The following is a 25805-nucleotide window of genomic DNA, read 5'->3' on the forward strand; positions in this document are numbered from 1 at the left end:
AGTCCCTAACAATCTGCAAGGATGATTTCTATATATTAGGTATGTTTTTTAACCATCATAAACAATAATCACTGTTAAGATAACGTTCTTATAGCCATAAATGGAAATAGAGTGAAAGAAGGGGGACTCTATGTAAACCGCAGAGTGTTAGTAAAGAAGCACAAATCATTCAACTATAATAACTAAAATGAACGGTTCCCAGTCTGACGCTGCAGTGGAGTCTCTGAAGGGAAACTGTACGCTTATAGACACCCAGAAAGGGTACGCAGAAGTCATTCTCCTCTCTTTTACACACACAGTTTAAGATATGTTTAGTCCAGTACCATGTACATATTTAATAAATGCTACCTAGTAAAAATGAACATAGGTGTAACCTGTCTAAAGAACGTATTATTGAATTGATACAGAATGCAAGTAGGGATAAACTTTCCAGGATATGTGTGTACCGCAAGGCTTTGCTGTGGAGGTGGCAATAATCTCAGAAGCATTTAACCATGGGTCAATGAAAATCAGAATGCCAGTCCAGAATTACACACAGCAGTCCTCCTTATCCAGTTTCATTTCCTGCAGTTTCAGTTGGAATGGTAGTCAAAACAAATTACATGTACTATTCCAGAAATAACTAATTCATAGGTTTTTAATTGTATACTGTTCTAAGTGGTGCGATGAAATCTCGCACTGTCCCATTTCCTCTACCCAGGTGGGGCAGAAGCATCCTTCTGTCCAGTGTATCCACATAGTATATGCTACTTGCTCATCAGTCATTTTAGGAGCCTGGCAACTTTACTATATTATCATTTTATCATATACAATAAAATATATATTATTTTATAATATATTACTATATTTTATTTGTTGTCACATGCTGTGACTAATTTATAAATTTAACTTTATCACAGATATGCATTTGTAGAAAACACAGTATGTATATGTATAGGGTTCATTACCACCTGCAGTTTCAGGCATCCACTGGGCATCTTGGAATATATTCCCTGCATATGAGGTGGAATACTACAAAGCTATGTAAACACATATACATACTCATAAAACATTAGCAAATAAAATACACTGTGTAGGGGCTGGGGATGTAGCTCAGTGGCACATCACCTGCTTGGCAAACACAAGGTCCTGAGTTCAATTCCCAGTACCAGAAAAAAAAAAAATACACTGTGTCAAAAGTGTGAGGTTATTAAATGACTTCTTTAAATTATAAATAATACCTATAACAGAGCTGAGATGTATATAAGGAGTTCTAGCTTCCTGTGCCTGAGAACAGAAAAGGGATTTTAAAAGATTTTAAAAACGAGATTCTTCTTTTCCCCTTCATCATTTTTTTTTTTAAGAGATAGGATCTCACTACATAGTCCTGCCTGTCCCTGATCCTGCTGTGTTCTGCAGGCTGGCCTTGACGTTGGCTCCTCCTTAGGCTTCCACATAGTGGAATTACAAGCATGCACAGGCTTAAGATTTTTGTTTTCCATAAGGACTCTAGGGGCTGCGGATTTAGCTCAGCAGCACAGCACCTGCCTGGCAAGTGCTGAGTTCAATTCCCGGTACCAGAAAAAACAAACAAACAAACATAAGGACTCTACAAAGTTTTTTAATCAATAATTCTCACCAGGCATGGTAGCACACACCTGTACTCCCAGGACTCATGAGGCTGAGGCAGGAGGATCACTGTGAGTTACACTACATAAGTTCAACGCCAGCCTGAACTACACAGTGAGATCCTTTCTCAAAAAAAATAACAATTCTCATATATCAAAAAAATTAAAGTGAACATAGTATATAGATACTTGCATACCCTATTTAACTCACAACAGCCACGATATGGAATCATCCTAGGTACACATTAAAAGATGAAAGGATAAATACAATGTGTCATATATATACAATCGAGTATTGTTCAGTCAGAAAGAATGAAATCCTGTCATCTGCAGGAGAAATCTATGGAACTGGCGATCATCACGTTAAGTGAAATAAGCCCAACTCAGAAAGACAAGTACCCCGTATTTCCCCTAAGACATGCAATGCAGGGATGGGGGGCCGTGACCCGAAGGCAGGAAAGGAAGAAAGGGCCTGGGAAGGCGGCTGGAAGGAAACGTAAATGGGGGAGGGATATAACCAAAATATATCCTATGCAGGTATGAAAATGCCACAACAAAACCCAATATTCTGTAAAATTAGTATGTAGTGATACATACGTAAGGAAAAAATTCTCTTATATGAGAAAATTCTCATCATGGCAGTTTCAGAAATATAAGCTGTGATTGTGATAACACCACAGTCTGACATTACTTATTTTATTCTAAGTTAACATTCAACCATTTTTACCAAGGAAAGAACAGTGTTTTGAGTTATTTTTCTGTCACTGACCTAATTTGGGGTGCAGGTCACGATAGAAAGGGAAGAAAATCTGCTTCATATCCTATTCATGCACCAATGTCAGTGATTTCTGGCAAAAACCCTCCCGCAGCCGGAGCCTGGGCTGAAGACCATCGGGCTCCAGTGATGTCTGGAGCAGAAGGAAGGGGAGTCTGCACTCCAGGACTCAGGCTGACTACACAAAGACAGTGAAAAATTCTGTGTTGATTATTAAGCACTGTACAAAAGTCAGAAAGAAAAATTCTTTTCACTTTTAATATAAGTATATTAAGACAGCTGATTTCTGCATCTCTACTTGAAAGCATTTCCCTACTGAAAAAGAATAAAACCTGCGTCAGAAAACAGTATCTATTCCAAGTTCTCAAATATTTCAAAATAAAGCAAATTTAACTGTAAATGAGTGAAAAACAGTGGTTTAGAAAGCATATTCAGAGACTTACCACGAAGCCTCTCTGTGGAGGAGATGCACTAACCTTGCCTTTATCAAAGTGGAGAAGGGCATGCGCAGCTGGGCCTAACGGCATGAGTACAGAGAGGAAGTACAGAGAGGAAGTCCTACAGCTTCTCAATCTGAGATGAGCAAATCTCAGAGCGTATTTTAAAAGTATCCAGCATCTAAATTAGACTACGTAAATAGTTTACGTAAACAGATTTAAACAATCAAGCATCTATAACATTGGGTACTGGTTTTTTATGTTTTATTTTTTGTCTTTTTGAGACAGGCTCTTGCTATGGAGCTCAGGCTGGTCTTGAACGTTTTGTAGGCCTCAAACTCACAACCATCTTCCTGCCTCGGCCTTTGAGGGCTGGGATTACAGGCGTGAAGCAACACATCCAGCAACACTGGGTACTGTGGTATGCTATGGAGACTGGGAATACGTGAAGGGGGAATACCAGAGCTACGAAAGACTCCCAGGTGTGCTTCTGGCTTGACAGCAGCCCCGCCCGCCGTGAGCTGACGTTTACGCAGGGCAAGAGCGAGCGTGGGGAGGGGTACTCCGAGCACAGGCGCCACAGCTGAAGCCCAAGCGAAACGCAGACGACTAAGCGCGAGAGGCACAGACCCGAGTCCAAGTGGTTAAACCTGCAGGGTAGGCCCCGAGGGGGAGAACACCCGACGGGGAGGCCCCAGACGGAGGCCGGCGGCACACGTGCAGAGCAAGACTCAGCTTCCCAGGGAACAACTGTTAGAGATCGGGGATGGAACAGAGATCACAGGATCAGATGATACTGAGGGGGCAACGGAACTCTCCTGGGAATTCTGACCCAGCCAGAGTGCCGAGATCACGTTTTCTCTTGTTAATGCTCTGACCTAGCTAAAACACCCACAGGCAGAGCTCTGGGAGCGAGGACCACGTATGAGAGGAGGACCTCCGTCACTCAGCATAAAGGGAAGTGGAGCTTGAGAGTTGAATCCCGCCAGTTAGATGGGCCTGCCCAACATCTTAAACTCTTCACAGATCTCCTCTTAAAAAGCATAAAACCTTCCTAAGCAAGTTTAAGTGATATACAAGTAAATGACCTACTGTTTCAAAATCAACATTCCTGCCGGGCATTGTGGTGCACATCTGCAATCCCAGGGCTCGGGCGGCAGAGGTAGGAGGATCGCCAAGTTCGAGGCCAGCCTGGGCTACACAGGGAGTCCAGGCCAGCCTGAGCTACACAGCAAAACCCCGTCTCAAACATAAATAACTAAAAAAATAAAATCAGCATTCCTCAGAAGACAGTAACAGAACCCAAGTCTGTATAACGTCCTATATTCACAAATGTTCAGTACAGTAATAGTAAACAGTCAAAAGAAACTATCCCCAAGACGGCCCAGAGTTTGGGTTTAACAGATTAACTACAGCGGCGGCTACAGTCTGAACGTGCCCCTCAAAGCTCATGTGCTGGAAACTTGATCCCCAGTGCAACCGTGTTGGGAGGTGGGGCCGTAAGGAGAGGTGATTAGGTAATCCGGGTTTTGTCCCGGCAGCTAAGTTAGACAGAAATTAATATAGTCAGAGAGGCAATGGGCGCTCAAGGAAGTCAGTGAAAAACAGACATCAGAACTGTGGTTGGAGGCACATTTGAAGAAGGTGAGGCCTCAGGATAAAGATGCAATGGTCAGGCCTACATGCCTCCCTAAAGGATAAACAGTAACTTGATACTATACTGTAATTAATACCTAGTCCAGTAAGTCCAGGTAGACATCAGTCACCCAGGCGGGTGACCAGAGCATCTAGACCCATCCCTTTCCAAAAATATCTTCATTGTTTCTATGTATCCTTGGTACATGACACGTAAGCCTATAGGTTCAAGGCAGTTTGACCCACACTGCACCCAGTGTGACTCTGCAATATAAATTACCCCAATAAAGGGCCTGGTAGCCACCTCTTCAAGAAGGTCTTGGCTGACAGTGCCCAAGCCTAGGCATTTCAAAGCACGGAGGTGCAAGTCCCTTCACACTGTTCTCTAGCAGTAACATCATCCTACTCCCAACTAGTATCTTCAGGTAACACAAGTGCGAATAAGTATTACTGACTGGTTTGCCATGGGTACTACTCCACCATAAAAAAAGATAAAACTTTAGGTCATTTGTAGGAACACAGATGCACCTGGAGACCATAATGTTAAGTGAAATAAATCAGACGCACAAACTTAAATTACCACATGGCTTCACTTACAGGAGAAGCCCAAAATATAAAGAGCAAAATAAAAGAAAATAAAAAGTGTGGAGACAGATGTTTCTCAAGTAGGAAGGGGATCAAGAGATGGGAACAAGGAGAGAGAAAGGGAAAGGAAAAAGGAATTAAGATGCGTTATGTGGGCTGGGGATTTAGCTCAGCGGCAAAGCACCTGCCTGGCAAGCGCAAGGTCGTGAGTTCGGTTCCCGGTACCAGAGAAAAACAAAAACAAAAACAAAAACAAAAAAAAAACAAAAAAAAAGATGCGTTATGTACATGCACCAGCTCCCCAAGGGAAATTAAACATTATGTACTACATGTAGTAGTAAAAAAAAAGTTAACTAGAAAAAATGTTAAAGCCTATACAAAAAAAGGACACTATAAAAAATAACAACTGTCTATGCACAAGATAGCCCTTGAAGAATAAGGGAAAACTGATTCAACTCCTGTAAATACCATTCTTTTAAAACACCATTACCAACCCTGACAGATGGAAGGTCACTGGCCTCTCATCCATCGAACGCTCTGTTCCAGAATCAATGTATGAACAGGCAACAAACATGACATGAGACAAAACTGACGAAGGACTACATTAAAGGAGACATAAAGGACATATCAACCAATTACATTACAGGGACCTTATTTGGATCCTGACTTCAGCACATTAAAAATATACATGAATGACAACCAGACAAATTTCAATTTTTTTTTTTTTGAGACAGTGTCCCATTGTGTAGTTTAGGCTGGCCCTGAACTCAGTATGTAGCTCAGGTTGGTCTCAAACTTAACAGTGATCCTCCTGCCTCAGTTTCCCAAGTGCTGGGATTACAGGCCTGTGCCACCAGGCCCAGCAAAAAATCTGACACTAATTGGACATCTGGTTATATTATTGAATTGTTATTTGCAGGTTTAAAAACAATATGTGTTTTTATGAAGTATCGTTTTGCTGTAGAGATATGCACACAATTATTTGTGTGTACATACTTAAATGGTATGATGAATGACATTTTCCTTCAAAATAATGAGGTAGGAAAAAGGAGAAAGGCTATAGCTGATACTAATACTGAACTGATAATGAAGCTGGGTGTTAGGTACTTGGAAATTTATTATGTCCTTGTCTACACTTTTGTACATGTCTGAAACTGTCCATGAATTTAAAAAAATTCCACAAATTCGGGAGAAAATTTCAAAACAGGAATTCCAAAAAAGCTAAGTGTCTAAAATATTCCTAATGTATATACAGCATACCTCCAATTTTCAAAAATATACCAAAATAAAAATCTAACTAAAATACTGTGCTATTTACTCAGTAATATTGAAGTCACATTTGTATATTTATTTAAAAATGCTTGAAAATCTACAGAAACATGAAAAGGAGACAAAAAAGGAGATGAATCTATAGCCGAAGAATTCCAGTAATTCAGACACAATTAATTAACTAATTCAGACAGAACCTTTGTAACACTTGGTGCCTCTACCGCTGTAAAGGCTGACATATTGTGTCAACTTGAAAAGTTCAGAAGTATAACTCAACAGGGAGCCAGGGTCCGTCCTTTGTAAATGTCCTGAGCCTGTGGAAGAGGAAGGCATGAAGATGGTGTGGGTGTAAAGAGCGCCCCCCCACGGCAGACAGCCTGCATACAATAGAAGGGAGGGAAAGAGGCTTGCTTCTCCCTGCTTTTGCTCTTGTTGCTTTGCTGTCTTCTGCTGCCCTGGACCGCTGCCCCTGCCCTGCCAACTGGCCTGAGCGCTAGCTGATTACAGACTGAAACCTCCACAAACTGTGAGCTAAATAAACATTTCCTTCCTTAATTTGGGGCGTGGGGTATTTTGTCTCAGCAAGGAGAGAAAAGTAACTAAGACAATGGCACTTATGATATCTTCCTTTAACTCTGCTTATTACAATATGTTTAATTAAATGGAAGTCCTTCATAATGAGAAATACGCCTAATAGTGTAGAAGCCTAATAATCACTGAGTCAACAGAGGAGAATGAAGGAAATACAGCTATGGCTACTCATGTAGTACAACATGTAGCAGTAGCAGTAACATCATCCTATTATTCCAGTATTGACAGTGTCCACTTAGCAGGAAAATGAAATATAGTTTTAATTTTAATTTATTTTGTGTATGGAACATAGTGTTTGTGTATGGAACATGTTCTTGTCATGTACGAAAACTGCCCTAGGTGTGATAATTCAAGATTATTTTAGTGGTAGAGTTTTATTTGTATTTTCATTGTAGTTCGCATAGGAATTTGCTATTTTTTAATTTAGTATGTAAACAAACATTTGACGTAGAAAATGTTGATGTTTATTCTAAACAATCAGTATATATTTGATATTTTATTTTACTGATATTTCATTTTCCTGCTAAGTGGACGCTGTCAATATTGGAATCACAGGATGATGTTACTGCTACTGCTACATGTTGCAGCACATGAGTACGTAATAGCGGACTGCTATTCCAATAACTAGCAAAACCGGCTGACCAAGCTGGTATTTCTTTTCTCCCTCACCTTTCTGTGTGGGACTCATCAAAGACCACAGACTGGAGCACAGATAAAAGTTTCACATAAAAGAGCACTACTGTTTAGTAAAGGATGTAAGAAGAATTACACTAACTCTGCTGCTGTCTAGAACTGTACCTCCAATACAGCAGTCACTAGCTATGTGTGGCCGTTTAAATTTAAATAAATTAAAATTAAAACGAGTTCTTCAATCAAATGCTCAAGGGCTACCTCTGACAAGTAATTACCATAATAGATAGTGCAGATATAGGGAATTTCCAAATTCTTCTGGTGGATAATACTGATCTAAAGTTCACAACTTCATGGAAATGGAATTTAAACTACCTCCAAAATGTGTATCTCACACTGGAAACAGGGAACCAGGCCAGCATTAGTATTTTCAGGCCAGTATTAGTATTTCCTTCAAAATTGCCTAGGTTCTCACAACGAAGACCCACCGTGAAAGACAAAAATCCAACCGTTTGGCGGCTCTTCACTCATTTTTGAAAGCTTTATTCCAACTGTCAAGCAATTTATACAGCATTCAGATACACAACAATTGACAACCTGCATCATCTCATGGTCACTGTAGCTTTCAGCAATATACACCAGATAAACCTTCCAAATGGTATAAAAATACACGCCCTGCTAGATGAGAAGACATTTTATACCTTGAATTTAGAAATTTATCCTGGAACTCAGCTACCAGGTCTTTATTCATGCAGCAATAAACCACATAACTTGGTGAACAGACTTGCTGCACTTATTTCAAAAAGTAACTGAAATGTCATGTTCAAAAATTGGTTCACTAGTTATTCAATGATGTTACATTTGCTAAAAGAACACCAGCTGACCAGCATAGGAATTATTCACAAGAACAAAATGGAGATTCCTGAAAAAAATTGCAAGTTCTCAAAAGAAATGTACAATACAAACTTAGGACTTCAGAAGGACATAACATTGTCCTCATATATGGCAAAGGAAAACAAAGTAATACTGATACCATCACCATTACAGAGTGATGATAAGACTGACAGGCCAGGCACGGTGGTGCACACCTGTACTTCCAGCACCCCAGAGGCTGAGGGAGAAAGGAGGAGTCCCTAAGCTCAAGATCAGCCTGTGCTACATATAGAGTTCAAGGCTAGCCTGGACTACATAGGGTGACTCTGTCTCAAAATAAACAAACCAAGATTGACAGTGAGTCCTCAACACAAATGAAGTTAGAAATGGTCACCTTTTACAACAAAACAAAAGGTGAGGAGATGTCGTTGACAGTTATGCAGCAACTATGATGTCACTCGCAACACAAAGCAAGCATCGGCCAGTGGTGCGTTTCACTCAGTCTTAAATACGGCAGGCTGTACTGGCTTCGGCAGCACATACACTGAACATGTCAGGCATAGACAGTCTCACAGTTTACCAAGAAAACAATAACCACAAAACATCACAAAGAAATTTTCTCAGAGAACTGGCACTGGAACTGATAAGAGATCAATTACAACTGAGGAAGAACAGTATATATCTGCCCAAAGAACTCCTCAAAAGAATTCTGGAGCATCGACCAATGAACAGACAGGGGAAAACAGGAAGAAAACAAGAAGACCAGCCAGATGTCAAGTATGTCCTACCGAAGTCGACAGGAAAACAAAACACGTGCTATCCATGTAAGCAGTATCTGCGTATGGATCATGTTCTTGTCATGTGCGAAAACTGCCTTAGGTGTGATAACTAAAGATTACCTTAGTGGTAGAGCTTTATTTGTATTTTCATTGTAGTTCACACAGGAATTTATTTGTTATTGTTTAGATTAAGTATGTAAACAAACATTTGATGTAGAAAATGTTGATGTTTATTCTAAACAATCAGTATATATTTGATATTTTATTTTTATTTCATTTTCATGCTAAGTGGACACTATAATAGAATAGGAAACACCTGGCAAAGGAGGAAGAGAGGAGACAAGTATGGCCTGCCAAACAAGAAAGGAAAGCTAAGTACACATGCGTCGGTGTAAGCCAAACTGTGTACAAAACATGCTGCTGTCATGTGTGAAGACTAGCTTAGAGGTAGTCATTGAAGCAAAGATTATTTGTGGTGGAGTTTTGTTTGTATTTTCATTGTAGTTTTTTTTTTTTTCTTTCGGAACCGGCAATCAAACTCATGACCTTGTGCTTGCTAAGATGGCACTGTACCACTGAGCTATATTCCCAGCCCCATTCATTGTAGTTTAAATAGGAATTTATTTCTGGTGTTATTTTTGAGATGTTGTAGGCAGGTAAACAGTTGATAAAAATGTTGACGCCTATTCTACACTTATTGCATACTAAAAATGTAATGTTTTATTGGTATTTTAGTTTGTTAAGTATAGACTGTTTAATATAATAAAACTCATAAAATTAATAATCAGTCAATAGAAATACTCCTAAAAAATAAACATGGGCATTACACACCCCATAATACACGTTTTCTAAAAATATGCCATGTTGCCTGTGCAGCTAACTCTAAACAGATACTGTCTTCAGGACTCCATTCAGATGAGACAAAAAAAGAAAACCTCCATCTCTGAGGTAGGAATGGCACCCTCTCAAGTATCTATTATACTACTAAAGGTAACTGCAAGTGCAAAAGTTCAAGACAGCAAAATTGATATAAGAATATGATTTCCTATAATAATTTCTAGGGAACCATTTTTTTTAAGAAACAAGTGTTTTACTTTTCCTAAATAAGAAGGGTAAGATAAAACAAAAAGTAATGTAAGAAAACACATTCTGAGAAACAAATTTTTCAAAAACAAACAAAAAAAATGTAAGAACTTTGGCTTACACATGACTTTTTTTTTTTTTTTTTTTTTGCTAACGGGAATCAAACTCATAACCTCAGGCTTGCCAAGCAAGCATTTAAGCCACTGAGCTATACCCCCTACCCCAGCTATACACATGACTTTTGGCCAAATTAAAACTCAGTTTTTGGATGCAGCACATTAACTAGATGAAGTTTTTATGAAAACATGGATTGAAAACAAGATTTCATCAGGGAAAAATATAGTCGCCATGGATGTACATGTGTATATATGTAAGAACTAAATCCAGGAATAGTAAACAATGATGACTGTTTAATAGAGCATTTATTAAAGAATGAATTTTTAAAAGACAGACATTTTAAAAATATAATTATCCCACTGGGATGGGATAAGAAACACCTAGTGGATTAGTTTAGAACAGTTCTGGGTGTGTCTGGAGGACCGACTTACTTAAGAGGGCAGACCTACCCTGGGTGAGGGTGGCATCAAGCACTCGGCTAGCAGTGTGCATGGAATAAAAAGCGAAAGAAGAAGGAAGTCTTGCGCTAGCTGCTTCGGAGGAGCCCCAGTCTTTGTCATCACCCTTCGAAGACGTCCACCTCCAGGCTCCAGCACAGACTCTCAGCTTCCAACATAGATCCTCTGGCTTCCCAATATGGACTTGCACAGGACTCTGCAGCGAGCTCCAGGCCTCTGACTTCCGACTGGATCTACCGGCTCTCCGGATCTTCTACCCCTGACTCCACAGGCGCCACTGTAAGCCTACCTTGTAAATCCTTTATACAATACATATACATAAAATCTGTTCCTCTAGTGAGCCCTACCTGATACGCCTACTGAATGCTCTTTTGAAAAAATGCATAACCTGCCTACTTGTTCTTGGGTATTCCACAGATAATCTGTGCCAATTTCAAATCACAGTGAGGAGAGCAGTAACACCAACCCCAGTCAATAAGGCCTAAGGAACAGTTTAACAACAGGCTGCCAGCCAGGCCTGGGGGCACACACCTGTAATCCCAGTACTTTGGGAGGCTGAGGCAGAGCGATCGCTGTGAATTTGAGGCCAGCCTGGGCCACAGAGCGAGTTTTGTGTAGTGCCAGTTCGGACTACACAAAAAACAAACAAAAAAAAGCGGCAGGGTGGACAATAAGCTGCCATCTCCTTTAGTTATGGCACTAGAATGGTGATTCCTCAGAGTCCCAGAGATCATCTATGCACTCTATTAGTACAGCTGAATTATGTATGAATTTTTATGCTTTTCTGAGGTCTATGTGCACTCTATTCCCCATTACGCACTTCATATTTCTATACAACTCTACAATAAAAGGGTCTTTCCTTTGTATACCTCGTTTATGTAAAACTTGTCTCACTGCCTCTTTTATGGACCAAAAAAAGTGCTCTTAAGTCATTTACGTACGGCAGTGTTTCTCTGGTCATGTGCTTACACTGACATCTGGTGGTACTGGAAAAGAAACAGCACAACAAAGACAAAGAATTTTTTCCTAGGGTTTTTATTTCCCTTGGCTCTGGCCATGTGACTAGCAAGGAGGTAGAATTTTCCATTATTTCAAGAATGTTACAGAGTTACCAGGACTGTCCAGTTTATTATTTCACAGCTAACACTTATAACCAAAATTTTTATAAAGTAAGGATTTTACATCAAGGACAGATACAGAAAGTCAAACCACTCTCTACAGATTCAGATAAATTCCAAATATATGTCATGGCCACTATACTGTAGTCTAAAATGTGGTATTTTATTGATATGAAGAAAATCTTCTTCTAAAACGAAGTTACACTTCTGCCTAACTAATTTCCTTATGTCCACTAACAATCTTAAAGATATATTCTGATGAGAAAAACCACAACCTCATGGGTAAAACTCAGGTTAGAAAGATAACAGAACCATCGGTGTGAACACCCCACGCAATTCCACATGTTGTCATTAGCATGTGTCATGATTTCTGACGGACAGGGAGAAGTCTAATAGCCAATTAGACATTGGTCGTGTGTCCAAAAAATACATCTTCAATACTTCAATCACATGCAAGTATTGAAGAAAAAACATAAATTTTACTATCTCACTAGATTCTGCTTATTTTTCAATGTCTTCCCAGCAGCAGAGAGTGAAGGGAAAACATCCCTAAACCCAGTCTTCTAAGGCTGTCATACTACGTTCTGTTAACTTTGAGTAATTATTCGGGTTAGGAAGGCATTCATACTGTAGGATTCTCTTTCCTGGAGCCAACTCTGTTAAGTATGATCCATATGAACACTTACAAGAAATAAATAATTACTTCGAGGGTTCCTTACCAAAGAAAACTACAGAGGCCAACTATTCTTGTTTTTTCTCTGGTACCGGGAACCGAACTCACGACCTTGCGCTTGCCAGGCAGGCGCTTTTGCCGCTGAGCTAAATCCCCAGCCCCCGAGGCCAACTATTCTTAATCCTAAGGACTCCAGTCTACCTAGGTGCAATACTTCTATTTCAGGCACACTAACTAGTAATAATTCTTTATGATTAGCTGACCAATGGCAGTAATAATCATGAAGAATTAAGGGATAATTGCATTACTTAGATAACGATGCTACTCAATACTATTCACAAACTGACTATCAACCTGCAAACTGTTACCAGTCTTCAACAGGATAAGATCAGACCAAAATGAAAATCAACTCTATCCCTAAACACACTAGTTCAGCCAAAAGTCTTCTTTAGACAAGACTACCTTGATAAAGGAACAAGCATTTCCACTTAGTCTTCTTAAAAATCATTTAAAACCAACTAATCTAAAATCAGAAAGGAAAATACAAATACTCTCCATGTTTAGCAAAACTAGAATTCATCCTAGTTGTAGGGTTTTGAACAACAAACCAAAAGCAGTTGTAAAGGAGCTTCCACACACCCAGAGATCAGTCCTGGGTACCTGGAGGGAGAAGTGGGCAAGACCCACCTGCACACCTTGGAAAAGGCAGTGAACTACACCTCTCCCAGGTGAGACACTCCTCCTACGCTGTACAGAATTAATTCCCAGTAGGGGAAAAGGTGCAAACATCAAGACTGAGATCTAAACAGGCAATCATATAAAGAAACCGCATTTGTGAGGACAGTCTGTCTCTGTTAGCACAGAAGGAAAACTACATTACAAAAACACACACATGCCCATCGCCACTGGCTGGCCAAAGGTAAAAGCTACATGAACTCACTCAAAATGCCAGCTTAGTATGGAGTGTGCCTTTAGCTCCTTCCCACTATAAACCTCCTCAGAAACTGCCCCTTCCCAGGGTCATGATGAGCAGCAAGACGGCGTCTGCCAGCCGGGACGTCCAGGCAGCCCAGCCACACACACCATTAATAAGGTTCCCTGACAGGCGAGACAGTCCTAAACCCAGTGCATCAGAAGCTCTGAGATCAGCAGGAATCCCATCTCACTCTTCTGTAATTTCACAGCATTCGAAGGGGAGTAAATCATCGGAGTTGCTGATGCATCCAGGTCCACCAGACACTGCAGAAATAATAAAAACGCTACCTCAGAAGTACACAAGGAAACTAGTATCTCAAGAGGAAATGGAGTGTATCCAACGTGGAGGTCCAGAGTAATGACTGTGGCCGATGTTTGTCATCAGACAAAAGAATTATCTTTATAATGAAGGACTTCCAAAATGACATATGAAAGGTTGTGTATTAAATAACCTTAGTAGATATTTTGCAAAAAGAAATATATAAACCTCAAAGCAGCTGGTCAAAGCAACGTAATTTCCAAGATAAATTATCACAGGACAACCAACACAAACCCATACAGAGATACAACAAAAAGGGAAGACAGAGGAAAAACAATAAATGAAAAACAAAATTCTCATCATAAAAATACTGCCACAACGTAAAGCGTGGTGAGGCACACCTGTAACCCCAGCACTCGGGAGGCTGAGGCAGGAGGACCAATGCAAGGTTAAGACCATCCTGGGCTACAAAAAGTGAACTGAAAGCCAGCCTGAACTGCATAGCAAAATCCTGTCTCAAAAAGACAAAAATAAAAAAATAAAAAGGCAAAATGTTGAGGGGCCAGGGATATAGCTCAGTGGTATAAGCACCTGCCTGTCAAGTGCAAGGTCCTGAGTTTGATTCCTGGTACCAAAAAAAGAGAAAAGAAATAGAAAGACAAAATGTGAAATGAAAATGAAGAGTGAAAGGATTAGGCGCAAATGATAGAGAGATACAATAACCAACATGATGTGAGCCTAAGAACATCATCACAATAGAACAGACCATGTGTAAAGAGATAATTCCAGAAACATTTACTAAAATAAAAAAATATGGATCCACATACTGAAAGGGTACATCCTATCTCAGAGAAAACTGCTAAAAATGCAGACATGCAAAGACATCATCACGAGAGAAGGGAAAAAACGGTATGGCCGCAGCTTTCCACTCTAGAACAGAGTGGGTCATCGTTTGAACAGTTCTTAAGGAAAGACAGAGACGTGGCTCAGTGAGAAAATGCTGGCCTACAAATGTGAAGACTGGGTTTGAGCTCCAAGCCGCACAGGCGCGTTGCTTCTTTGAGACAAAGTCTCATTTTGTAGTTCACCCCGCCTGAACTCCGTTTCTATAGCCCAGGCTGTCCAGTGACCCTCCCGCCTCTACCTTTCAAGTGCTGAGACTGCAGTGAGCACCACCAGGCCTAAAAAATTCCTAAGGAAAAAAAATGTGACTCAAGGATTCTGTACCCAAGCAAACTGTTGTTCAAGTATAAAATATTTAATTTTGAACAAGTAAGAATTCAGGGCCAAAGGTCCTTTTAAAAGACTCTATTAAAGAAAGAATTTAGTAAACCAAGCAAGACTGCAAAAAAAAAAAAAAAAATCAATGAAATAACCAGCGTTAAATTTCTAAGCTATCTAGCCACAGGACTCAGAATAAAATAAAGTATTTAAGAGGCCAAAACAGGAAGCAAAATTCCACTGACAATGCAAATACAAAGTAACTGACAAAAGTTGGGAAGACAGAGAAGAAAAAGAGCATTACATAAGCATACAAGAGGTGGGCGTGGAGATGCACGCCTGTAATCCCAGCGCTCAGGAGGCAGAAGCAGGAGGATCCCTGAGTTCAAGGCTAGCCTGGGCTACAAAGTGAGACCCTTTCTCCTAAACACAACAACAACAAAAAAGAATATAATGATACTGATTTCCTTATCTTTATGTGCCAGAGATTTATCAATGAAATATGACAAAAATGATAGACTATATATATTTCATTACATGAAAGTAAAACAAGGCTAATAAATATACTAGCTTCATAATTTCTTACACTAAGTAATTAAAAAATACTCTTAAAAGAGAAAGGTATGATGTTTAAAAAGCAACATCAAAATAGGTAAAAACAGTTGAAAATAAATATATGAACATAAAAATAATACATTTTAAGTATAACTTTTAATGATCCCCATACTTTTGATCTGAGAGAACTCAAACTCATATTTTCAAGGAAAATAATCTTTCAGTTGAACAATTTAAAAATAATACCAAAAATAATATTAATGTATACTAAGATATATGAATGTTAAACTTCAAAATCCTTAATACCTCAAAAAATAGTCTCATGAATGATCACTTATCCAAGAAGATACCAACGAAAAGTAAGTCATGTAATGGCTTGTTCAATTTTGGAATCTACCCACGAAGTCAGAGTTAAAGAGCATGCCACGTGAGCTATGCTGTGACACATTTCACAGTCAAATATTGAAACAGGCAGGCTCACGTCATCTGTTTGTAAAACACTTTGTTCTTACTAAACATTACTGCTATGTTTAGCACTGAAGGTTACACAGAATAAGCAGAGGCTCAGAAGAACAAAAACTGAAAAATAATCTCTCGAAAGTCAAAAGCCCCTGCTGTGTAGTTCCCACAGAAATTGCTTTATGAAGTCAAACTGAGTTGAATTTGAGTTTCTACTTTATTAATGTTTTTTAATAAATAACGAAGAAAAACACTAAATAAATTCCAAAATAATTAGCTAGATTCTCACTGGAAAGTCATTATGTTCTATAAATAAGGATTTTTACATTTTGAAAGCAGTTTTATAAACTAGCCTTAGAGTATCTGCTGTGTTCACATGCACCAAGCATGGTCAAGAGATAAAAGTAGGAAGAGGCGGAGAAACAAGGACACTGCCTTCTGGTTAAAGCATAACTTCAGCCAGGCATGACGGCACCTGCCTGTAATCCTAGCATTCAGGAGGCTGAGGCAGAAGGGTCACAGTGAGTTCTAGGCCAGCCTGAGCTCTGCAGTAGGTTTAAGGCCAACCTGAAATACACAGTAAGACCCTGTCTCTTTTTTTTTTGTCTTTTTGAGACAGGGTCTCACTATGCAGTTCATGGGGACCTTGAGCTCACTTTGTAGCCCAGGCTGGTGTCAAACTCACAACAATCCTCTTGCCTCAGCCTCCCGAGTACTGGGATTACAGGCGGCAGTGCCCCACCAGCCCAGCCTGTAGTAAGACTCTGTCTCAAAAAAAAAAAATTAAAAATTTTTTAAATATATATACACATACACACGCACACACACACATCTATACATATTCTAAAACTGTGTGTTAGAAAAAAAAAATTCTAGGAGGATGCTTTTTACTCAGAAAGATGCTTCCTGAATTTTCCCTTTCTCATGGACTTTTCTCACTTTAATTCCTTCTTCCATCAAACTGAAAAATTCCCTTCCAAAGTTCACCTTTACTTAAATGTTGGTGAACTCTACGTAGGGAAGACATTTCCATTATAAACAGTGCAGTAATACATTTTCTAACTCTTTACACTTGGATTTCAGGTCAACTGTAATTATACTCAGTAATGAGACACCACATAATGGGGTATTATCCAGCAATAAAAAGGAATGGATTATTGATACATGCAATAGACGAATCTCAAAAGCAGGGGGCTAGGTTAGAGATGCCAATCTCAAAGGTTACACACTGTATTATGCCATGTAAGTATATGACAACCTGCGAGGACTACAGGGATGAGCACAGATCAGCAGCTGTGAGCGGTGAAGTTGGAAGGGGAAGCTCACTAAAAATGGCCCTCTGGGAGGCCCCAAGCTGCATCCCCGAAGCGTGTTACAGCCACTTGGAACTGCCGACGTAACATGGTAAGGAAGTTTTCCGATGCAGCCTGACAATCCCGGGCAGAGGTGGACTCAGCGGAGCCCTGGAGTGTCAGCCGGGCTGCACACTGAGGATGCTCTGGCTCAGCCCCCTATCTACAGGAGAGGGAGGCGCATGGCTGGTGCACCACCAGTGTTCTGTACCCAGTCCATCTTCCCTCCCCCGAACTTCACTTGTAAGAATCAGAGATTTCTATACATGCAATGTATAGTGCACATTAGCATGTTTACTGGATTCAAAAAGACAAGAGCACTAGGTACTTCCGGCTAGAATTCAGATCCCAACAGTCCCCAGATGCTTTAGGCCGAGTGAGTGAGCAGACTGGGCCAGCAGCCACTGTGCTGATGCATGTGACTCAGTTCTGTTGAGGCTTTTAGTTCCACGTGGACCCATCCTAGGTGTCCTTCGAGTAGTGAGTTTTAGCAGGACGGGAACGGGGCAGGAGTGGGAGAGAGGTGTGAAGGAACCCTCTCTGAACAAATGAGCCAGCGGTAAATTTCCAAAAACCAAAACCTAGACAGGAGTTCTGCAGCACGGGATGAGCACATTCTCTGATCAGATCTTTCTGCTCATGATTTTGTACCACTGTGCCTCACTCCTAGACTCGTTTGAATTTTTATATACAACTAGAAGAAAGTCACAGACTGCCTTCTGCAGTGCGCAGTTTCCAAATGAATCTCAGGCTGCTGGGAGCCGATCACTAGTGAGTGTCCCACACCGAGGGGCTGTGCGGTGACTGTCCCATGATCGGTGTGGAACAGCCTATTCCTCTAGTTTGCATGAACGTGTCCCAAGAAATTCCTATCTACTTTGGTTCTGTGGGCATCGAGACATTAATAATGATTTTCCTGCCTCCCGTTCCTCCACTCAGACGGCCTCTCCCCAGCTAGTGGAGGAAAACAGGAAATGGACGGTCCATGATGGGGGCCGTGGGGAGAGCGGCATCCACGTAGTGACCCCAGTGAGCTGCACTGGGAGGGGGAGCCGCTGCCTCGCAGCAGCCCGCGGCGCTGCCCGTGTAGGCGGTGGGCACGTGCTAGTTCCTGTGGTGGGTCTTCGCCCATCCTGAGGGCTCAGGGGATTCCGTGGCAGGTAGGAACTTAGTTATAATGAATTGATTGAAAATTGTTTTATAATTCTGCGGTAATGATAGCTCAGGGAAGGTAAAGGTCACGATTGGAGATTTGAATTGTTGCTGGTTGTGGGAATTATTTTCACTGCTCTAAACTTGCTCAAATTGAAGCAGGTTCCAGGAACTTGAACTAAAACACCTATTTACCCACAATCCCCAAGCCTTGACTTATGTAGATGGAACTGTGGTTTTTGGCCCGTTGAGATGTTTGCTTCTATAGGAAATACTTGTATGTGGCACTAGGCTTGGTGAATCACGCTTTCTGAGCACCAGACTCTCTCCCTTGTCATCTGTCCCGCCCAGGTTATTCTCTAGCACAGCTCTGCCTTCGTGGTTCTGTCTTCCAGTAGAGTAAGGGATTTTTTTTCTTTTTGGGAATCAAGAGTGTGGCCCGACAGATGACTTCACAGGTACCTTCACGCCAGCTAAACTGGACGGTTTCCTCCTGCGTCTGTGCCTCTCCTGCTGCCCCCTCTCGGACTCCAGGCCCCAGTCCAGGGTTCTGTAGCTTCTGTCTGCATGGACTCTTCCTGTTTTGACCCACGCGGAGTGGCCTGTGAGTACAAGCTGACCCTTTTCTTACTTGAGCTCTGGCTGGTATGAGCTCCTTCATAGCAGAACCACCATCACAGGACTAGACGTCCATGTGCCTATAGCTTGTTGGGGAGGAGACAGAGAGGTGAGGCATAGAAAAAGCATCCCAGGCATTTGGACAAAGCTGAGTATATCCGTGCTGAAGTTTCTTACTAGACTGTTAGATTGCCCTTATACAGTGTCTCAGCACCGTGAGCCATTTTGGCCAGGTGGAAAGACTAGATCCGACGTCCGAGGAGCCATGGCAAGCCTTAGTAAAACGTGCTGGGGAAGCATGAATGAAACAGATTTATAGTAATGCCACTCATTTCTGTAGCAGAATCTTTTTTGTTCTTATGTATGGTGTGCTTCAGTGGTAGGAAAACTTGAAATCCTTATTTCCCTATTTCAGAGGGTGGTTCACCAGAAGAGAGAAAGAAAAAGACAGTGAGAGAAGGAGGGGCGGAGAGAGAGAGAGAGAGAGAGAGAGAGAGAGAGAGAGAGGGATTGTATGTGTGTGTGTGATGTATTTATCACATTACTTTGAAAGAGAATTATTTGTCTGTTATGTGGATATATATATATTAGCTACAGCCAAACTGGATATTACCATTTGGCAAGGAATGTGGGATTTCTGAAACCCAGGCCTTAACCAGTAGATTGGAAGATAAGACCAACTGAAGCATTATGAAATGTGTTTTATTTGCCTCTGTTATTTCTATCTTGAGTTCACTGTCTCATTTAATGATATTTAAAATCTTGTGCCTAAAGTTCATTTTGCATAATTATGAAGTAGACATGCATGTTTACATTCATATAGGATATTTGTGGTATAGTTTTTTGTTGTTTATTCTCTTAAAAGATCACTGTATTTAAATAAAAATGAAGGCAGCAATACAAAAAAAAAAAAAAAAAATAGCCCTCTGGCTGGTATGGTGGTGCACATCTGTAATGCCACCACTCAGAGCCTGAGGCAGGAGGGTTATCATGATTTCAAGGCCCGCCTGGACTACACAGTGAGCTTAAGACCAGCCTGAACTACAAAATGAAACTTTGTCTTTAAAGGAAAAAAAGCAAGCTGGGCACTATGATGCACGCCAGTAATCCCAACTACTAGGAAGGCTGCAGCGGAAGATCCCAAGTAAGGCCAGCATGGGCAACTTAGTGAGACGCTGTCTCACCATAAAAGACAGAAAGGGTTAGGAATGTAGCTCAGCGACAGAGCATTTGTCTAGCATGGGTAGGGTCCCAAGACCAAGTTCAACACCAAGTACCAAAAAAAGTAAGACGGAATTGGGGTGATGGGAAGGTTTATACCGTAACTACTGTCATTATAGAATCTTATGCATACATCAAATGTCATAGGCCGCTATACTAAAAAAAGTGAATTTTACCACACACAGAATTTTTAAATATTTAAATTGACAAGAAAAAAGTAAAGTACTTCCATAAACATCTCATTTTATTCTCAGCCTAGTAATAAAGACTAGGTAGGCACTATCACTCTTACAAGTGAGAAAAATAAGTATAAAGTAAGTAAGCAAACATTCAAATTATATGTGATAGGACCAAAACTGTATTCTAGATATGCAGATTCTATTCCAAATTATTTAATCTCATAATTTGTCATGTTCCACTTATTTCATGAGATAAAATGTCCCTAAAGACATGTAATGAAGGGAAGAAGAGAGAAAATAAAGAAAAGAAGACAATTATTAGACATGGCCACTTAGAATTTGGCCATCAACCTTAAAGAATTTAAAAACCTGTAACTGTGAAAGTCTGAATAGTGATCCACGACGCCAACAAATTAACTGGCATTAAAAGATTAGCTGGTGATCTCTCCCATAAAAGCTTCTGAATTTTTTAATACTAACGAAAAAAAGCAAATATAAAATATTCACAGGTAACCTTGTAAATACTGCTATAATTTAATCACTAGTCTTTAAAACTAAGCTAACAATAAAATGAATACAATTCAAAACAAATTTTGCAACTCTCAACATTTAAGTCCCAGACGTTACCACACCAGGGTAGAAAACAAGAAGACAATCTTTAAAAACACCTTTTCAGTTTCACAATCACAGAAGTAGTAGTACATTTGCGAAAGAACATATGGTAAGTCTGACAGTTTCTCTAACAAAATAACAAACAACTGCATCTGCACTACAAATAGCGTACATCACCTAAAAACAATGGTGTGGTTTCTTCTAAAGTAGTTACATTAGGGTCTGCTCCAGCTTCTAAAAGAATCTGTGCAATCTTCCAGTGTCCTTGACTTGCGGCAAAATGTAACGCACAAAAGCCTTCAAAAGTCTTTGTCTTAATGTAGTCGTCAGGTGAATCTGTGCAAGAATAAAAACCCACCAATTAGAAGATTCTCGCTTTTGTTTCTTTGACTTAGAAAGCAAAGATTATAGGAGGCGTTTGATGAAATACTAAAGTAAGTAATTTATAACGGGTCGGTCTCACAGCTTAAAACCTTTGAGAATCATGGGAAGATTCCACAGGGTTCCCAGTATGAACAGCTCTTAGCACCCTACCCACACAAACTCTGCCGCTCACTCTGATCTTCTCCTAACGGGGTGGGGGTGACAGAAGTTCAAAGGTCCCGCAGCAGCAAGATCTGAGGAGGGTACAGCAACAAAGATCTGCTTGAGCAAGAGCTCCTGCTGTATTAATAAGCTGGGTTATATTTCTAAATTTACCTCTAAATATTCATGAGGGAAATGGTCTTTTTTCTAGCATTACTTCCTTATACCCAACTAATAACATAAAGATAGTTTTTAAAACTCTCTTTCTAAAGTAAACCTATAATCAACTGGTAAATGAAGACTGCGCTTCTAAAAGAATAAAATACACTGCAAAGAAATCAAACAGTTACATATAATTTATAAGAAACTTGAGTTAACTTGGAAGTGTGTTTATGATGAAATCTGAAGTTTCTGATAACATTCAAATTATGTAAATATCTCTATCAAAATTTATAAACTCCACAGCAAAAGATAATACTAAGAGCTGACTTTCTCAGCTTTGCTTCCAAAAAACAGTAAAATTCTAAGCTCATAAAGGAAGGATGGACTTTAAGGTGAATAGTGAAAGCATTATGAGAGTAGTAATAAACAAAACAAGAAAACACACAACAAAATGAAACTTCTAAAAATATTTTCTTGAAATACCAGAATTAAAAATGCTGTTGACTAAAATAAGGCAGTAGTATATTTTAAATGATTCTTGCAATTATAACTCACTGATAAAACAGGGAGACTAAGACATAGTATTTAAGAAGCAGCTTATAATTGCAAAAAAAAAAAAAAAAAAGAGCCTCCAACTTTACAGGACGCACAACTAAATCACAGTCAGGGTAGAAACAGTGCTTCAGGCACCAGTCAGAAATTGGCCCTTATTCAAAGTAGTTTACTTAGATGAGTTAGGCATGAGTCATTATTTCATGTACTAACCTTGTAGTTCTAGGGATACAAATTATATGAAAAACTAGGACCACACAGACGTATACAGATAAATTATACAGGTAAAGTTCCTGAACGGGAAATTTTATAAAGATAGCAATTCTTCCCAAAATAATAAATTTAATACAATTCTGATAAAAATGCCAGTAGAGCACTTGTTGGCTTTGCACTTGGTAAAGTGACTCATGTTACTGAGAATGGGGTAGGACACTTACAACAACATTTAGAAAAATACACAAGACAAGCACTGCGAGAGACTTACACATTAAACCACATCTTCAAGCTGAAAAGGCAAAATAACAGGCACTGGCACAAATGCAGAGAGGAGGGTGCCTCTTTGGGAACAGAGGAGCCAAGAGAACAAAACGAGACTAAGAGAGAGGACAGATGGGAAGTAGGAGACCCACAGCAGCACTGTACTAGAAAAAAAGCCAAGCAGTTTTCCCTTGGAAGGGAAAGATGAGATTTAATTTGGGACACTTAAACACTACGCATTATACCTATATGCAAAAATGTTCAACATCATTCATCATTCAAGAGATGCAAATTAAAACAACACTGAGATTCCACCTCACCCCAGAAAGAATGGCTATCATCAAGAAATAAACCAGTGACAAATGCTGGAGAGGCTGTGGGGAAAAAGGAACCCTTCTCTGCTGGTGAGAGTGTAGACTGGTGCAAATACTGCGGAAATCAGTGTGGAGATTCCTCATAAAACTAGGATTAGAGGTCCCATTTGACCCAGCTATTCTTCTGGGTATCTTCCCAGAAAACTTAAAAACATCATACTACAGCAATATATGTGCACCCATGTTTATAGTAGCACAGCTTAGAAGAGCTGTATCTTGGAAACAACCCAAATGCCCATCAACTGAGGAATGGACAAAAAAAATCAAGTTCTTTATACAATAGCATACTACTCAGCTATAAAGAAGGATAAACTTGAGACGTTTATAGGCAAATAGAGGCAACTAGAGACCATACTCATTAGTGAAATAAACCAGACACACGGGTGAACATCATATTGCCTCCCTGAGAAACTGAAAGAGTAAATAAGGTCCAAAATGTATAACAGATATTATGAAATGGGAAGAAATTGTTCAAAATGAAAAATGAACTAGGATGGGGGAAAGGGGAAATGAAGAAATGGAAAGGAAAAAAAATACAAGACAGGTATACTAATAATTTCTCTTAGTTCACTAAAAAAAAGGTTTGTGTTAATATCTTTTAGAGAATTTTTTATAACTATATCTTGTACTCTGAGTAACTACTTTAAACAATACTCAATGTATTAACTATTGTTATTCTATTACTTTGTTTTGAAATATAGTTTTACTTTTTTCCATAATAAATAAATAAATAAATACTAGCATTATAACTGTGAACCTAAATGTAGCCCTCCTACCCCACACACACGTCTCCATCCAGTGCTATGGACTGAACCCATGGTGACCGAATACTGAGCTACATCTCCAGCCCTTTTTATCTTATTTTGAGACAGGATCTCTTTGAATTATCCAAATTGGACTTGAACTTGCAATCCTCCTGCCTCAGCCTTCTAAATGACTAAAATTACGTATGTGTGCCACTGTGCCTGATAGGGTTTTTTTAATCAACCAGAAAGTAGGCAGAAGAGGGATCCTAAGAGAGAAAAAGATGCTGATAAAAGATTTCAAATGTATGTCATAACTTCACTATAGAGTAAGGGAAATTAAAAGATGTTGGCTTATATAACATTGAAAAATGTTTTTTCCACTAATGGTAAGACTGAAAAAAAAGGAGCTCTGCATTGAAACTATATGTAGTAAAGATGCTTCTTACAGAGGTAAACAATCCTGAAACTACTATACATGCATGCACTAAAACTGAACAGAACAGACTGCAGACCAGAGAAGGGTGCTACATATAAACAAGGGAAGGCTAAAATGAACCTAGAATGTGGCCGTAGAGTCCAGCCATCAGTCTAAGCCCATATGACTTAAGTGCTAACTTCATATAGGTATAGATGGCCACACAAAAAAATAACTACATATGTGGGTTATGACCTATAAGCACAAGGGTTTAAAAGCAAAAAAATACTCCAGTAGCAATGAGCACACCCAGCCCCTACATCTTGCTTTTTGTTTTTTTGGGTTTTTTTGTACCAGGAATCAAACTCATACATCTTGGTTTTGAACATCATTCTCCAACAAAAGAAACTAGGTCTCTTATAAGAATGGCTGATTCTAGGTTTGGAATAGGAAATATGCAAAATGGGCCTGCAGCATACTGTAGGTTCAGAAAGTTTAAAAGGTGCTCAAAGAAAAAAAACAATGTAAAAAGGACACAGAATTCAATCCAAAAGGGTATTCAAATGCAACACAACTTGAGAAATATCATAAGGATTACTGTATTGGCTTATAATTCAAAATATAAAATAAATATCCATGCATCCACATGCAGAAACGAATGATTGAACAAATAAATGGAAGAGAAATTCCCCACACTGAAAAATTCCAACTAATTTCTGGAAAAATTTCCCAAGTAAATAGAGCTTAGTTCCCACCACTTAAGTATAGGCCACCAACCTTAGCTACTTTCCTATACACCCTTCCTGAGAAACAAAACTCACTTAATTACCTATGAATCAGAGAAAATAAAAGTCATTTCTTGGGATAAGGAATACTGAAATCCATTTACTACTAACTTGAGATCTGGAAAGATTTTTGCCTCTACAATAAAAGATATATTTAGCTAAGTTTAAAGCCACTGGACCAAGTCGGGCATGGTGGCGCATGCCTGTAATCCCTGCACTCAAGAGGCTGAGGCAGGAGGATCATTGCAAGTTCGAGACCAGCCTGGGCTACAAAGTGAGCTCAAAGCCAGCCTGGACTATATAGCAAGGCACTGTCTCAAAAAGACGAAAAAACAAAAAACAGAAAACAAACCACTGGACCAGAAAGTTAACAGGGTTGTAAGACTTAGGCTGCAGGGGGCTGGGGATTTAGCTCAGCAGCAAAAGCGCCTGCCTGGCAAGCGCAAGGCCGTGAGTTCGGTTCCTGGTACCGGAGAAAAACCAAAAACCAAAAAAAAAGAAGACTTAGGCTGCAGTCCTGGCTCTGCCAGTTACAA

General features: G+C 39.8%; 1 protein-coding gene and 1 pseudogene across 8 annotated transcripts in view; one reads left to right on the forward strand and one right to left on the reverse strand.

The window, feature by feature from the left end:
* Asb3 (ankyrin repeat and SOCS box containing 3) overlaps nt 1-25805 on the reverse strand; it is an 83741-nt gene that overhangs the window by 38880 nt on the left and 19056 nt on the right. For 5 of the 8 annotated variants that reach the window (XM_005391025.2, XM_013517555.1, XM_005391024.2 and 2 more), the window contains one exon: nt 21411-21569. The exons of 1 other annotated variant lie outside the window; for it this stretch is intronic. In XM_005391025.2, the coding sequence (XP_005391082.1) occupies nt 21411-21569 (159 nt within the window). Of the gene's footprint in view, nt 1-2376; nt 2547-19065; nt 19433-21410; nt 21570-25805 lie in introns of those variants that run through there. 2 more of the 8 variants (XM_013517557.1, XM_013517559.1) reach the window with 2 other exon arrangements.
* On the forward strand, nt 12732-14321 carry LOC102029667 (annotated as a pseudogene).

The sequence above is a fragment of the Chinchilla lanigera genome, unplaced genomic scaffold (assembly GCF_000276665.1).
Source record: "Chinchilla lanigera isolate Chin_1 unplaced genomic scaffold, ChiLan1.0 scaffold00040, whole genome shotgun sequence".
In the NCBI taxonomy this organism is placed as follows: Eukaryota; Metazoa; Chordata; class Mammalia; order Rodentia; family Chinchillidae; genus Chinchilla; species Chinchilla lanigera.